This window comes from Loxodonta africana, chromosome X (assembly GCF_030014295.1).
Source record: "Loxodonta africana isolate mLoxAfr1 chromosome X, mLoxAfr1.hap2, whole genome shotgun sequence".
Taxonomy (NCBI): domain Eukaryota; kingdom Metazoa; phylum Chordata; class Mammalia; order Proboscidea; family Elephantidae; genus Loxodonta; species Loxodonta africana.
This window is the reverse complement of record NC_087369.1, coordinates 23,486,892-23,504,361: the sequence shown is the minus strand read 5'-3', so window position 1 is coordinate 23,504,361 and position 17,470 is coordinate 23,486,892. Positions and strand designations below refer to the sequence as shown.

Sequence of the window (17,470 nt, the reverse complement as noted above, 5' to 3'; positions counted from 1 at the left end):
GGTTAGCAGACAGGCCACTCAGCTTGGGGCCCAGTATTGACAGATCTTCCATTTTGTTCCAAGAGAAACCAGAAATCTGGGCCCTCATGTGAAACCTCTTGAATTTTAAGTCTTGACAGCCAATTAAAAATTTTAAAAATACTGTATAAATCCAGTCAGTTGAGGCGGGATTTGGTGTACAGGCTACCACCAATTTGAGACCTCTGGGCTAGGGGGACTTCCTATGGCGATTATTCCAACCAAGACCTAAGTCCGTGGCCTTGACAAGATTAAGTGCATTCCTAACATACAGAATTTTTCCAATTCACAGCTAAATATCTTGTTTCTATGTGTGGAGTAAACTTGATGTTTCTGTTTGCCTTTATCAATTAAAAAAAAAAAGTTGTATTCTACTTGGTCACACAAAAGACAAGTCGCTTAACCAATTTCTGTGACTGAATTCTTAACCTATAAAATGGGTATGTCACAGATAATTTTTACATTAGCGCATTACTATGGAAACCCTGGTGGCGTAGTGGTTAAGAGCTACAGCTGCTAACCAAGAGGTCAGCAGTTCAAATCCGCCAGGCGCTCCTTGGAAACTCTACGGGGGCAGTTCTACTCTCTCCTATAGGGTCGCTATGAGTCGGAATCAACTCGACGGCAGTGGGTTTGGTTTTTGGTTTATTGGTGCCCTGGTGGCGCAGTGGTTAAGAGCTCGGCTGCTAACCAAAAGGTCAGCAGTTCAAATCCACCAGCCACTCCTTGGAAACCCTATGGGACAGCTCTACTCTGCCCTATAGGATTGCTGAGTTGGAATCAACTCAACAGCAATGGGTTTTAATGGCACTATCAGCCACAGGAGGACAATCCACTTCTGCTTTGGAAGGAGCATTCACGACTGCAATGGGCGGTCCAGTAGGTATTCCTGGTTCAATTTAACTCTAGGAGTTTAGATTTGTCCCTTAAATACCTTCAGTCTGAAAGACAATTAGAAAAATCTAACACTAGAGCCATTTTATAGTTCCACTACCGGGAGAACTGTAAATGTACCTTAAAGTGGGCCTTATGATACTTACACAAATAGTCAAGTCTTCAAAGCATGCTCTAAACCAGAAGTGATTTTGGAATAGGCTGAACAGAAGAAACTTTTTCATTCTATAGTTCAGTGTCTCCACTTTTTTCAGTATCGCCTAAATGAACTGAACACTTTTCTTACCCTAGCTTATTAAATATATAAACATAGCTAGAGCTCCAACACGGGAAGGCAAGCCTATTTATTCTCAGTTCTGCAGTAGACTTTATACCAGTAGTGCCTAGTAACGAGTACTTAAAAATTATAAATATATACACACACACGCACACACGTATACACACACTATCTCCAATTTAGGATAGCAGAGAAACCTTGAGCTGTAACTTGGTGCTCACATCTGAAAACAGACACATTTTTTTTTTCCACACAATTGAGAGGAGTTGGGCATAAAAACAACCTGGATACTCAAAATATGTACAAAAGAAAAGATCTCTGGAGTTTTTCTTTTATTATTTTAAACTAGGTCAGGAAGGGTCTTTTCTCACTTCAGTTAAATATATGTAAGGCAACAGAATAGCCTTCTTGCCAGGCAATTAAGGGCATTCACCGCCCGTGAATAGGTATACAGGCTATTCAAGGGGGATGCCTGAGTTTGGGCTCGTAGATTCATTTTAGTGTCAGTTTCCTTCAGTATTCAACCTCATGCTCCTTAAAATGTAGTTCAAATGCTTTCACTTAAAGCACAATCAAAATTAAAAAAAACAAAATGTAGTTCAAATGTCAGACTTGTTGAATACAGCCTTCCTTACCAAAGATAATGCTTTTAGGAAAAAAAAAAAAAAAAACGAATTTAAACTCTGTGCATATATCAAATGGGAGTGCGCCTCAAACCAAAGACAGAGAGTGGAAAGTAATTTTTAGGAAAATAGTTCCAAGAAAGAGCCACATTAGTCATTGGCTTTAACTTTCAGCTCTAGGGAAATCACTAACTGGCAGATGGACACCCAACAATCCTAAAAGTTGAGGCTTGAAGAATGGTGGAAAAGCTTTTGTTTTCTATCCTGACCCAGAAATCTGAGACAGAGGTCTGTGCCAGGTGCAAAGGGCTGTAAGCCCCGTCTAGTGTCCTTTCTGGGGCTTCCCAGAAAGTCTGGATTCACTATTAGGCCATTCACTCTCCAGCGAGTGTTTGGACACGCTCCCTAGGCTTGCCCCATTGCACCAAGGGCAGAGGTAGAATTCACCCAGCCTTGGCTATGTTGGCGATGTTCGTGGATGAGCAGGTTAATGTTTGAAAAACAAAAAAAGGAAAGGATTAACGGAAGAAAAAAGTAGGTCCCAAAATTTCATAAAATGTATAGTCATTGCAAGTGGATTAACCACAATTTTCTCTTTTGCCAGAAATCTACTTGTTAATATTTTAAGAACATCTAGTCTGATTAATTAATACCTTAATTGAGTAATAAAAAAACCAAAACTGCTGCCGTTGAGTCGATCCAACTCACAGCGACCCTATAGGACAGAGTAGAACTGCCCCACATGGTTTCCAAGGAGTGGCTGGTGGATTTGAACTGCTGACCTTTTGGTTAGCAGCCGATCTCTTAACCACTGCACCACCTGGGCTCCAATTAAGTAATATCTTAGATAAAAATCTTTAAAATTTAATACTGACCTAGAAGAGTCAGGGTATGAAATAAGAGGCCAGAAATAATTGATTGGAGCAGCTTATGAGCTCTTCCTAGGTCAGATCTTCCCATGGTCACTTTACTGTTTTCGAATAGTATAAATTCCTAGAAATTTTTAGTTATGTGTACTGAATTCCATTCTAAATTGAACACGAACAACTTTTGGGTTACTGGCCACTTTGTATGACCATATTTGGCCATCTCCTTCATCTCATAAGGATACCAAAGTAGCCTAGATACATGGAAAATGCTATTAATCAATAGCTTTCTTCAGTGTCCACAGCCCCAAACCTGCCATTAAAATGAACCTAGTATATCTTTTAAATAACATTTATAGTCATTAACATTCCTATTATAGAATTTCAAATTCTCACGGACTCCAGACTTTCTGGAGCCATGGAGGCTGGATGAACCCTTGAAGCTATTGCCCTGAGATCATCTTTAAACCGCAAACCAAAGATATCCCCTGACGTCGTCTTAAAACCAAACAACAGTTTAGCTGAACTAGTAAAAAATGTCTGCCTTGACTATTATGCTCTTTTAAGAGTTATCTATATGGGATCACACTGACAATGATCCAAGATCAGATAGTAAACTTAGGGGGCAATGAGTTTATGTTAATGGGGAAGGAACAACTCAGAAAAGGAGGGTGAGAATGGTTGCACAACTAGAAGAACGTAATCAGTGTCACTGAATTATACATGTAGAAATTGTTGAATTGGTATATGTTCTGCTATGTATTCTCAACAATAAAAATAAATTATATACATAAAAAAAAAAATTCCTGCTGTAAACTGCCTAAGTACATCAACCCCAATTTAAAGTGATTAAATACACACAGGTGTATTAGATAGAGTAATTACGTAAAATAAAAATGTACACTGATCCAGTCACTCCTACAGAGATGAAATAGATACTGAAGAAGAATTAATTTGGGTTTGATTCTGAAGTAGATATTGAAAAATTATTTTGGGATTGATTTTTTATTAGTATGGAAAGAATACACCCATTTTAGGTTTTTAAATGAAGACCCCTAAAATATAGCAATGTGACCCATAATAGTGAAATATTTAAAAAGTTAATAAGGAAAGAGTTGCAGAGTATTTCAGGGAAATTTTTCATTTGTATTCTGACAGAAAAAAGAAAAACTCTAAACATCTAAAAATGCATATAAACAAAACAATCCTATTGTAGAGAACTTTATTTGATTGATGTGTCCTTTTGGCTCCTGTAGTTCAATACAGATTATAAGAAACTTAGAGGAACTAGAAGAAAATGATGAAGAACTTAAGAAGTGTGAATTAATGAATTATTTCTCTTAAAGAATACATTGTGGGTTACATATCAACCATCTGAAAGATTTTGGAAGATTGTAAGTGGCTTTTAACATTTAGAAATATTTGAATCTTAGATAAAAATGTTTAAAATTTAGCCCAACGAACAAACTTAACTAAAATTGAGACAACCAGACACTGCACACCTCCTGATAGGCTGCAAGAGGAAGTACCAAGCATCACCTATGAAATACTTCTGCCAACAAAACTAATCCTCAGTCTAATCAAGCCTATAGATCTAATTTCTAGTTTATAGGAAATCCCGGGAATAGATAAATGTGTTAATGGTATCATGAAGGTAAGACAAATTCAGATTATGGGAAGTTCAACAAACAAATGACCCGGTTTCTTCAACAAATAAATGACATTAAAAAAAAAAAGTCAGGGGGAATTATTACAAATTGAAAGAGACTTAGAAGACATACCATCTAACTTAAACCAACTATATAAAAAAATTAAGGAAAATTGAGTATCAACTGGGTATCAGGAATTACTATTAATTTTGTTAGGTATGATAATGATACTGCAGTTATGCTTAAAAAAAATAATTTATTACAGGCATACTGAAATTTATAGATGAAATAAAAGGATCTCTGGGATTTGCTTTAAAATCCTCTCCCCAAAAGTGGAGTGATTACATGAAAAAATTGGCAAAATGTTGATAATTGCTGAAGCTGCGAGCCTACGTGAGGGCTCATGATACCATTCTCTTGACTTTTATGTATGTTTGAAAAGTCAGTTATAATAAAAAAATTCTTAAAAATGGGTTGTATGTGGAAGATTACATTTGAAAAAATTTTAAAGGATCAGTTCTTACTACTTTACCTTTGTCACACATAATATTTTAGTAAAATTATTCCTGATTATTAATCACATTTCTTAACACCAGTAGATATGGACAAGTATCCAGGCCATCTCTTGACTTAAAGATATATTCTGCAAGCATAATTTCTATTTGCCAGTACTTTCAATAAATCGGGCTCCCAAAATTCTGTATACACAGTTGGGGAGCTGATATTTCAGAGATGAAAGAACTCAAGATAAGTTTAGTAGGTTCTGAGAAGAAACTTGCTTCACCCCATCACCTGCTACACAGCTACCTACGTGACTTCAGGGGGTACTCTGGATGCCAAGATGACTTCCACTAGATGTCTGGCACATAAAAGGACTCTGCCCCAAGTGCCTTTGGACATGCCACCATCCACATAGCTACCACTGGAACTGTGTAAGTTTAGGTCTATTTGAGAATACCGGAGTCTTTTCTAAATCTCCAGTGCGGTTTGTGTTTGTCAAGTTCCTTTAATTTTTTTTTTTTTAATCTTTCCTTATTGCATGCCTGTGTTTAGCTAACAGTATGTTAATATACAATATTTATACTTTAATTTTATCTAGTTGGGCATTTTCTACCCATTGCTGTCCAGTCGATTCCGACTCACAGTGACCCTGTGGGACTGAGTAGAACTGCCCCACAGAGTTTCCAAGGAGCTCCTGGTGAGTTCGAACTGCTGACCTCTTGGTTAACAGCTGTAGCTCTTAACCACTACACCACCAGGGTTTCCAGTTGGGCATTAGCTGTCAGTTATTTATCTGTTCTGATATAAGCTTATACAAAGAAGAATTGCTTCTTATTACTTATATTAACAGTTTTTCTATTATAGAAGTGTAGATTAAGATAATCTTACATATATATATAAAAGCCAAAACCATACCAGTTGCCATCGAGTTGATCCCAACTCATAGTAGCCCTACAGGACAGAGCAGAACTGCCCCATACGGTTTCCAAGAAGCAGCTAGTTGATTCGAACTGCCGACGTTTTGGTTAGCAGCCAAGCTCTTAACCACTGTACCACCAGGGCTCGAGATATATATATGTATATATGTAAATTAAATGTTTTATTAGGTGGGTATTTAATTACTGGAATTTAGTTAACTGTTTATCATTGAGTTTGAATGATAACACAAAGTTTTTTTGAAAGCAGAAAGAATTAGATACTAGACTCTTCAAAGTCAACTATATTATGAAATCAGTTAGAAGTTCAACAATATATAATAAAGGAAACAAATATTGGTACCCAACTTACCAAGAAGAATGCCTACTCATTTGGGCCTATTACTTTACTGACATGCTTTGAAAAGATTAGAACAAAATAAATCCATAGACACGTTCTAAGGAGCGCTGAATGGCAAGAAGTGGTGCTTGAAGCATTATATTATATTGAGGAAAGATACGCACCTCTAACTGGGAAGCTTAACTGCTGTAAAGTTGACGCACTTATACAGTAACCAATCTGAGGCTCATATGCGATGGTATCTAGACATTCATTCCAATCTTGCACATTGGTAACAGGACAATCTTGTAGATGGGTGACAAGGTCTCCCACAAAAAGGCCTCTGGGTCCAATGGCAGGTGAGTCCTTGGTAAGAAGGCAAAAGCAAATTAGATAATTTGTGAAGACAAGCTATGATTAATCTGAGCAACTAATGGTTAAGGACACTGAGTGAATTAAGTATAATATTTTGAAGAATGCAGAAAATAATCCAGCTACAATGGGTTTAAATCCATGAATATAGACCTAGAAAATTAACAAAATAAAACCCAACAATTATATTTACTTTTTTGATTCTCTAGGATTTTGAATTTTTGGCAATTGAAAAAAAAAAAAATCCACTTGCTGACCGTGAACATTAAAATGAAAACCAAGTTTTTCTCAAACTGCTAATTAATTCTTTTGTGTGTAAAAAGAATGCTTTCTTTCCTGTTTTCTCAGTGGGTAAAACTGTAAGACAAGTCCTTATATAAACAATCCCAAATATGCAGACAATACTGTCAGCACAGTGAATCACGTAAGCTCACTCGATTGCTCACAGAAGTAATTTTCTACTTCCTAACGTCTCAATAAAAGCCTTGATGTCATCATAGTAATTACTGTCTAAGGGAGCAAAATACAGAGTTGAAGACATTAACGTAAACTCCTAGCACATGTTCTGGCTGGCTAGCTCAGGTGTCATCGTTTTTACTTCTTAGGAATAAATACAATTGACACAAAAGCAGAAATAGAAACAAACAGTAAAGGTAAATGATGGATTTTATCAACAAACTTCAAGTAGAAAATCTTGATACTATCTTCATAATTCAGAACAAAACCGATTTCCATTGTACTTCGTAAAAGCTAATGTGTTTCACATCATTATTTGTTAGATTTAAAAGGATTCTAGCAATTTCTTCACAAGAAACTGAGCATTATGTATACTAAGAAAACTTGAACAAAAGTTCCTGACATAATATGCTAAGTATTACATCATAAAAGCTGGTAAAAGAATGCCCCCAAGTAACCCTTACTTACCTCAGCGACTTCAGTGATAAGCACTCCGACTCCAGTGTAGTAAAATGGCAAGAGAATTACCGGGAGGAGAACAAGGGCTAAAATACCCAAGAGTGCAAGGACAAAATTATGCCAGATACCTGAAAAGAGAGAAAAAAGGAATAAGCTCTACAGGGCAGAAACAATATAGGTACTTGAACTTCTTAACACCTGGGCATTCTGCTAAATTAGTAAAGTGACCAGAAGAAGCTGTGAGGCAGATGAGTCTATTTATTAGTACAGCAGACAGATGTTCAGTTAGAGGCCTCCTTCGTTTCAGATACTGAAATCTAAAAACGAGCATGTTAATACCAAATTAGGAAGACCACAGGTTAATATAGTTTAACACTAATAGGATTCATACCTTTTACTTACTACACCCTCTCCAGAAAATGTATACGTTATCAATTTAAGCATACTTGTGATCTTTGAAAGGCACTTGGAAATTATTCAAATAAAAGTTAAAATGAAAAAAAAAAAAAATTCTTGCTGAATTGGGGAGCAGAAACCCAAGTGGCACTTGGAAAAAGAGACTTTTAATTTTAAGAATTAAACTATTATGGTGAATAGTATTGGTGGAACAAATAGAATATGTATTTTACATCATGACTATAATTAAAAACCATAAAGCAACTGTGCCATTCTTTAAAAAAAAAAAAAAATAAAAGGGAACTGCAGTCACATAGAAAACTATGAAAAAATAGAAAAACAAGAAAATTAAAGCCATCACCTCTACTGTCACTGGTTCACAGAAAAGCACAATGAAAATTTGGTCTATATTCCAGCTTTTGTATCTTCATATAGGTATAACGGAAACCCTGGTGGCCTGGCGGTTAAGAGCTAGGCTGCTAACCTAAAGGTCGGCAGTTTGAATCCACCAGGCGCTCCTCGGAAACCCTATAGGGCAGTTCTACTCTGTCCCATGGGGTCGCCATGAGATGGAATCGACTTGACGAAAACGGGTTTGGTTGTTTTCGTTTTGGTCTTATAGCAGTGACTAGAACTTCCAGAACAATGTGAAATAGCTTTGATGGCATGCCTTCCCTTGCTTTCATTATTTTAATAAAAGAATAGTCAAGCAACACCAAGGGTTTAGATGAGATTGAGGGCCAATTTTACTCTGGTTTATATCTAGGGCTTTGAAGCGGTTTGAACCAGTACAATCATGGCCGACAAAGCAATACTGGAACAGACCTGAATTTTTATAATTTGGGTGAACCGGAAGGATAACTGGAATGTGAAAATCACAGGCCGAAGCCTTGGAATGGGAGATTCGGAAGAGGTGTAGTGAGCCCTTTCAGGAGCCTGAGGCATTAGACTGGATTACTGGCATGCCTGTGGAGAGCACACACATTCAAAACAGCGTCGCTGACCGCCATCTTTGAGGGGGACACCACTGTTCCCGATTCTGCTCAAAATCCTACTGGCAAGAGATTTGGTTGTTATGCAACTCATACACCGCCCTTGTTTTCTAAAAAGATTAGGTTTCTAGCAGGGCTTCAACCTGTAATTTTTCTCATTCCAGTTATCGTTCCAGTTCACCCAAATTTTAAAAACTCAGATCTGTTTCCGTATCGCTCCCTTGGCCATGACTGAGCCGGAAAGAAATGGTTCGAAGTCCTGTTAATACCCTAAGCAGCAAGACTGGAATGAGAGTAGGAAAAGCCGGCACTTCGTGATCCAGGGTTTAAGAATGACACAATGGGTCAGGGGAAAAGAAAATCCATGGCTGCGATGGAGGCAGCAAGGTAGCTCTACTAGTTTCCTAGGGCTGCTGTAACAAATTACCACAAACTGGGTGGTTTAAGACAACACAACTTTATTGTTTCACAGTTCTGGAGGCTAGAAGTCTGAAATCAAGGGGCTAAGATTTACCTCAATCAAGCCCCACCTGTTCTCAGTGTACTTTGGAAATAAAACACAAAACACAACTATTTGATTTCATTTCTCTAAACACACAGAAGTGATTTTCAGGTCCCCAGGTGACTTAAAATAACAACTTACATACTTATTCCTCTAGTCACCCACAGAAGTTACATCTGATAGAATACAAACCATCACTGTGGCAAGGATCTAGCTTATCATAATTACAGCATCATTTCTACAGCCACTAATGTTTTTACTTCACCCTCAAATAAACTTACAACTGGCTAATGTAAAAATGTTTAACTGGTGTTTTAAAAATTATTAAAAAATACACACTAACTGTAAAAAATTCAAACAGTATTGGACAAACTAATAAGAAAAAGTCATCTTTCCTAAATACCATTTCTCAGCCACCAGTCCAATGACTCACAGTAAACCTGCTGTTATCAATTTCCTGTTTATGCCTCCAGAAATTTTCTATGCTCACACAAGCACATATACATGTACGTAACCATTTATTCAAGAGTATAAACCAGCAAGTTCCCTAATAATAGGATAATTGTAAGTGGATTTTTAAGATAATTAGCCACAAAACAAAATTGCATCACTTTATTAATTGAAGAATGTATTTGGCATGCACCGATAGGCTGTGATGCTTCTTGGTTGTGTCTGGATACACACACGTAATAAAAGGCTTTGCAAGACAGTTTTTCTTAACAGCTCGACTGCAATGGGTATGGTAGAGACGGCTAGATGAACCCAATGGTGTGCTAGAGCCTGCTCCTACCACCTTGCCAGAGCCAACTGTGTATACCTCTTCCCAGTTCTTTCTCCGGGGACTTTAGGTTGGTAGCTTGAGATGACCATGGTGGGACTATTTACACCAGAAAAGTCAGCAAATGCTGCATATCAGAGCTCATCTCTCCAGAGCCAGTTAAGCATTTAATAGCACACCACTAGATAACATCCTCCCATATCTATTCTTCTGTTTTTATATTACAGTATTTGGTGGTTGGGGGGACATTAGTAGTACTTTGGGCAGTACAATTCTTTGTTGTGCAGGTCTGTCCCTCCCATTACAGGGTATTTAGCATCCCTGACTTCCATCAACTAAATCATTAGTACTCTCCAGTCAACTAAGGAACACCTCCCACCCCACACATTCCAATCATCCCCAGGAGGGTGAGTTCAGAACCAATGTTCTATATCAATAGAACTTTAACCTAGACATTTCCCAATGTTCTATATCAACAGAACTTTAACCTAGACATTTCCCAGACTCTCATGAAGCTGAGTATGGCCAAGCGACTGCATTTTAGACAACAGGATGTAAGAGGAAGTGATGGGGACAACCCTTTCCTGCTGGCTGGAATGCAGCTGTGATAAAAAGAGCTGGAGCTGGACTTTAGTCCATGATATGGAAGCTGCATGTTGGGAAGAGCAGAGCTAACAAGACAGAAAGAGCCAGAGTCCCCAGAATTATATCAGTGCTGAACTACTTACAACCAGAATGTCTGAGGTGTTTAAGCCACTGTTATTTTTAGCTTTTATTACAGCAGCCAAACAGATACCTAGCTAATACATGTTCCATCTACCATATTACCGTTGTCAAACGTTCCTCGGTTGTTTTTGCTTTTAAAGTGTTGTAAGTTGTTATCTAGAAATATCCAGACCAAGTCTGGTCTAGGACATGTTAGGTAAACGATCTTTCCCATTATATACGTAATCTTTTTTTCTCCCCTCCAAATTTTCTTTTGTTGTTATTGTTGAAAATACACACAGCAAAGCATACACCAGTTCAACAGTTTCTACATGTACAATTTAGTGACGCTGATTACATTCTTCGAGTTGTGCGACCATTCTTACCCTCTTCTGAGCTGCTCCTCCCCCATTAACATAAAGTCACTTCCCCCTAAGGTTCCTATCTAATCTTTTGAGTTGCTCTTGTTAATTTGATCCCATATAGGTTGTTCCTAGGAGTGCACAATGCTTAAGGCAGACCTTTTTACTAGTTAAGCTATCATTTGGTTTTCGGATGATTTCAGGGGATATTTTTGGTTTATGGTTTAAAGATTACCTCAGGGCAATAGTGTCAGGGGCTCATCCACCCTCCATGGGCTCCAGAAAGTCTACAGTCCATGAGAATGTGTACACAGATAATCTTTTAAAACATCATTGGTTATCGAGGTATTTCCCAGATACTATATTTTGCTTTTTTGCTGATATATTTTGGACATCTTTCCATAATTACACATTCGTATCTAGGCCATTTCTTATATCTGCTACAGAGTCAGCAATTTTATACACATATTTGTAAGGTTCCCTACTAATGATCACTTACCACTTTTAACTTTTTCATACAATGTCACAATAAACAGCTTCGTTTATACTATCATACTGTATTTTTATGTAAATAACACATGCCTTCTGCATTTGTTTGCTGGCTTAGCGCTCCCCCCTACCCCAAGGTATTTTCCTAAGCATGCTATCCTAACTTTTTTCTTATAGCAACACGTAGAAAAGGACTGGCATTGCAGTGCTTGTGAGGGTGACTTGAGGAGGGAGGGCACGGCTGGCAAATGCAAAAAAAAACCCAAAAAACCAAACCCAATGCCGTCTAGTTGATTCCGACTTATAGCGACCCTATAGGTCAGAGTAGAACTACCTCATAGAGTTTCCAAGGAGCGCCTGGCAGATTCGAACTACCGACCCTTTGGTTAGCAGCTATAGCACTTAACCACTACGCCACCAGGGTTTCTGGCAAACGTGAAGGGCGTGCATTATTTGCATAAAAATATGGTATCTCTAAATAAGTATGCATCTGTGAAAGTGTGGAAAATTACCTAGAAATGAAAATGTTGGGTCAAAAAAATATATGCATTAAAATTGAGCTCCAATGAGTTTGCATTAATTTATGCTCTCATAATCAGCATATGAGTGGCCATTTCTCCACCCTCTAAACAGCACCTGAAGTTATAACTTTAGTCTTTGACAATCTGCTGGGTGAAAAGTGAAATCCTATTGTCTTGATTTCTATTTAAATATTAGTGAACTCGTTCATCTTCCATGTTTACTAAAAAGCTATTTGTATTTCTTCTGACAACTGCCTATTTCTATCCATTGTCTGTTTACACCTTTACTCATTCTCTTGACTGGATTGTCTTTTTTTTTTTTTTTTACTAATTTCTAAGTGTTCAAATACATTGAGGACCTTGACTGGGTTGTCTTTTGCCTACTAATTCATAAGTGTTCAAATACTATGAGGAATTTGGTCCTTTGTAACAGGTATAATTTTTTCCTCTGGTTTGCTGTCTTGCTTGGTTTGTGGTTTTGACTATATAAAAAACCCAGTGCCCTCGAGTCGATTCCGACTCATAGCGACCCTATAGGACAGTGTAGAACTGCCCCATAGAGTTTCCAAGGGGCGCCTGGTGGATTCAAACTGCTGACCCTTTGGTGAGCAGCCGTAGCATTTAACCACTACGCCACCAGGGTTTTGGCTATATAGACATTTTAAGTTTTGGTATGGTCAAACGGCTCTTTGGTATTAAGCCTTTCCCATTTCAGAATTACAAAAGATACCTGCGTTTTCTTCTTTTTTTTTATAGCTTCAGGAAAACAAAACAAGGCAAAACAAAATTAAATCCTTTGATTCATTGGGGTTTACACTGGTGAAACTAATTTAGGAAGAGAACTAAAATTTTCCCCCAGTTGCTAGTCTCAACACAATTTTGCAAAATAATCCATCTCCACTGACTGGAGTTGCCATCTTTATCATGTGCTACATTCAGCTTTCCCCCAATTCATAATTATGGAACAGTCTTCCAGGACTGCGTGGATGCTTGCACTCTATGTGTCCCTCCCTCATCAGGATGATGCCACTACACACCCTGGCTTTTCCCACTTGAACAGAAGCCAAAGAAACAAGGCATGAACAAATGTGGGGGCATACAGCAGCACTAACCCCTTGACTCTCTGGGTAGGCTCCTATGTTAGGCATGCAGCTGGTATCAGATCACCCCTCTGGACTCAGGATCTGCCCATGCTGGCTCAGTGGCAACCAAGGCGGTGGCGCACACCATTTCTTCCACCTAAACAACTTTTTGTGCATTAAATGATCTGTTTGTAAATACACCTATGGAATCCTTGTTACAATTTTTATTTTCTCTAAAGCAGGGTTTCTCAATGGTGGCACTTCTGGTATCCTGAGCCAGATAATTCTTCATTGTGGGGAACTGTCTTGTGCACGGTAGGATGTTTAGCAGCATCCCTGGCCTCTATCATTTCTGTATTTTGTAGTTAGCTATGGTATTTACAGAGACAATCTATTTTATTTTACTTTTTAAAACCACTATTTTATTGTTGCTTTATCTATTACATGAGAGATACATATCAGATGCTAAAAATTCAATGTCTATACAATATATTCTACGACTGACCACCACTCTCTATAACTGAATAGGCAAAGAAATTACATTGAAGAAACAGTATTGAGCAGTATTTTTGGAAAATAAATGACTATAATAGCTTTAAATTGACTAATTATCAAATCACATCTAACACAGAATACTACATAATACAACTAAATGATAGTTATGCAAAATGTGTTAACATCAAAGACTACAACCAAAATTAAGGTAACAAAACCTACATGACTTCTTTTAAACAGGAAAACTACTTTATGTATGCCTAGAACTGTCCCATTCTTTTAAAGAAAATCTACTGTAAGTAAAGTTATCAAACTCCAAACACCCACAGAAATATCCCCAAAAGTATAAAAATAAACACTTAGAAAATATAAAATGTTAAAAAACTTAAGCAATGTATGAACTTCATACTTATATGAAAGTGAAAACACAGAATTATCCCCAGTAGTATAAACACTTAGAAAACACAAAATGTTTAAAAACTGTAAGCTATGTATGAGCTTCATATTCATATGAAAGTGAAAAGTCCCAGTTTTAGCACAGCTGTATAAAAACTGTGTTTTGAAGTGAAGGTTTATTATTTATTATTTTCCTATTTAGACCAAACTTTACAAAAACACTATTTTTAAAATGGCATTACAGAACAGAAAAGGCATCTTAGCAATACTATCTTACAGTATTAGTATATAACATTACTACACACAGTTATAACTTTTTTTAATCTTTTATTTTTACTACTTTATCAAAACATAACCCTTAGATGTGTAGGATTTTTTAAATCCTTTCCTAGAAACAATATACCAAAGGGAGGCATATCTTACTCCCCCTCACACTCCTGGAGATGCTTCCCCAGTTTGAGAAGCGTGTTCTCTCTTCTTCTCACGGGTTGTTTTTGTTCTTGGCATGCGTTAGGATATGAGATTTCAGGTTAGTTGACTGAGCAAATTTCTTATTACAACCATCGAAGGGGCACACGAAGGGCCTGTCTCCGGTATGGATTCGCACATGTGTACGCAAATTGAAGTCCAGTGAAAAGCGTTTTCCACAGCCTTCAAATATGCACTGAAACGGCTTCTCTCCGGTATGAACCAGTTGGTGTCGTTTTAGTTTTGAGCTCTCAACGAAAGCTTTGCCACATTCTGCACAGACGTGGACTCTAGGCCCGTGGGTATGCAGATGTTTTCTCATAGCAGAGTTATCCCTGAACATTTTTTCGCAGCCTTTATGAGCACAAGCTATCGTTCTGGGAGTATCTTCTTTAGAACTTTTTGGCTTCATTCTAGTAAATTCTGCCAATTGTTTGGGATCTGAGAGGTCCACGCCAGGTAATCCTTCAGGAGGAAGTTTCTTCCCGGTCATGTACTCTGAATAATCAGGAGGTGAATTGTCCCCACTCTGTTCTCCAGGCCCTGTCTCGGGGTTTTTATTTTCATTTGAGGACCACATGGCGACAGAGAACTCACCCTCTAGAGTCTTGATCTGCATCTGCTTCTGCTCCCACTTCTTACCGCTTTCTCCTGCGTTGGCCTCACTGCTGGGATGACTCTCCTTGTCGCTGTGCTTTATGCTGCGGCTGCGCTTCCTGCCACGGCTGGAGGCCGATGAAGATGAGGAGGCAGACAAGGATGCCAGCGTCTGCTGGAAGTCGTCGTCTTCGTTGCCGAGTGGGAGGAGCATCCGGTCCTCGAAGTCACTGTTGGTCTGCAAGTTATCTGACTCGTAGCAGCCCACTACTTCCTCTTGTGTCTGCACCATAATCATTTCTTGGTCGTGATCCCCCTGGCTGCTGGTGATGAGCGGCTGCAGCGCGATCAGAGGTGGGTGGTTGTGGCCTCCGTGGACCCAACTGCCGCTGAAATCTCCGTACTCCTCTATGGTTTCCATCTGAAAGGTTTCCATAGGGATGGTCGTCACAGAAATAGTTTCCACAGGGATGGTCTCCAGCTCGATCTCGTGCAGTTCTACAATGTCTGTCGGCAACTCTGAGTTGTCCGGAAAGACGGAGGCAGAGTCCTCTGAAGCCATGGTTGTGAGCTCAGGCCTTGGCTACCGGCTGCAGGTGGAAAACCGGAAAATGTAGAAGGAAAGCTGAGAGGACGCCAGCGGCGAACGCGTGTGCACTCGTTGCGGAAGATCAGGTGCTTCCGGGTAACCTATGCAAGGGCTTCTGGGTACTCGCGCAAGCTCTTCAGGGAATCCGTTGCTGGCACAAGCCACGCCCATGCCCGCATGCCCTTTGTGTGCGCCAGCCCTCGGGCTCCGCCGCGCCTGCGCATTCAAACTGTTGTTTTTTGAACATTAGTAACTACGGTCTTAATGTTTATTTCGTTTCAGTTTTCTTGATTTCTCCTCGTCTCCAGACATATAACGGTATCTGCAAACAAAAAAATGCCCACTCTTTTCTAATATTTATACTTTTTTCCCCCTCCTAATTGAACTGACCCATACTTACAGAACCCAAGGAAACCCTGGTGGCATAGTGGTTAAGCGCTACGGCTACTAACCGAACTGTCGGCAGTTCGAATCCACCAGGCACTCCTTGGAAACCCTGTGGGGCAGCTCTACTCTGTCCTATAGGGTCGCTATGAGTCGGAATCGACGGCACTGGCTTTGGCTTTTTTTATAAAAAAAATTTTTTTTATAGAACCCAAAAAACCAAACCCACTACCGTGGAGTTGATTCTGACTCATAGCGACCGTATAGGACGGAGTAGAACTGCACCATTGTTTCCAAGGAGCGCCTGGTGAATTCGAACTGCTGACCTCTTGGTTAGCAACCATAGCGCTTAACCACTACACCAGGGTTTCCTACGTATAGACCAACATTTAATAATATCAGTGATAGTTTATAGTGAGCTTGCTTGTCTTGACCTTTCCTTTAATAGATATGCTTTTAAGTGTTCTACCATAAAGAAGTCTCCAGCTACTCCTCCCTTTACTAAGGATTTAAAAAAAGGAAGTCTCCAGCTACTCATCCTTTTACTAAGGATTTAAAAAAAATAATAAATATCAAATTTTGTTAAATAACGTTTTAACATATCCTAACATGATGAATTTTTCCCATAATGGTAAACAATATTTATCACATTCAAATAGATTTCCTAACGTTGAACCGTCCTCGTATTTTTGAGCTATATCATGTGTCTTGTAGGTTTCTTTCTTGTGCTTTGTCAGGTGTTACACGTCAATGCTATATTAGCTTTAAAAAAATCTTAGTTTCCTTTTCTCTGTGATCTGGAAAGTTTATAAAAAATTGGAATTACATCTTTTCCTTCAATATTTGCAAGTCCCCCTTACGAAATTCTCAGGGGCATTCTTTATCAACTTTCTTCATTTCTCCCATTATAATTAGCCTAGATTTTTTCTATCTCCTGGTTCATTTTGGCTATTTATATTTTCTTATACTTATCCAGGTTTCTGAATTTTTTTTTAGAGATGAACAAAGTATTCTTTTACAATTGTTTTAATTTTCTCTAACAGTTGTCATTCTCCCATCTGACTGCTAATTCTATTTTTCCCATTTCCAACTACCATTTTTTTCTTCAAAGAACTCTTGGATTTAGCAGTTCCATTTTCCATCTTTCTAATTTATTATTTACGCCTACATCTTTACAATTACTTTATTATCCTTAAGCATTTTATAGTCCTTTTCTCACTTAAATCGAATGCTTAATTCATTTATTTTCATTTCTTAGTTCATAATAACTACCCAAAGCAGTGAATTTTCCTTTCAGTATAACTTCGGACATTATCCCAATCAAGTGCTCTCATTATCATTATTT

The 17,470-nt window shown here is 38.4% G+C and overlaps 2 protein-coding genes across 3 annotated transcripts in view; both read right to left on the bottom strand.

Moving 5' to 3' along the window:
• The window catches only part of MBTPS2 (membrane bound transcription factor peptidase, site 2), a 59,741-nt gene that overhangs the window by 21,263 nt on the left and 21,008 nt on the right, over positions 1–17,470 (bottom strand). For both annotated transcript variants that reach the window (XR_002787205.2, XM_003415951.4), the window contains exons 6-7: positions 7,379–7,497; positions 6,268–6,448 (exon numbers count right to left, since the gene is read on the bottom strand). Coding sequence is in view for 1 of the 2 variants with exons in the window: in XM_003415951.4 (XP_003415999.2) it covers positions 6,268–6,448; positions 7,379–7,497 (300 nt within the window). In the remaining variant the exon portion in view is untranslated. The remainder of the gene's footprint in view (positions 1–6,267; positions 6,449–7,378; positions 7,498–17,470) is intronic.
• Positions 12,420–16,016, bottom strand: YY2 (YY2 transcription factor). The gene has a single exon (XM_003415952.4). The coding sequence runs from the start codon at positions 15,712–15,714 to the stop codon at positions 14,569–14,571; it is 1,146 nt and encodes a 381-aa protein (XP_003416000.1). The 5' UTR covers positions 15,715–16,016; the 3' UTR covers positions 12,420–14,568.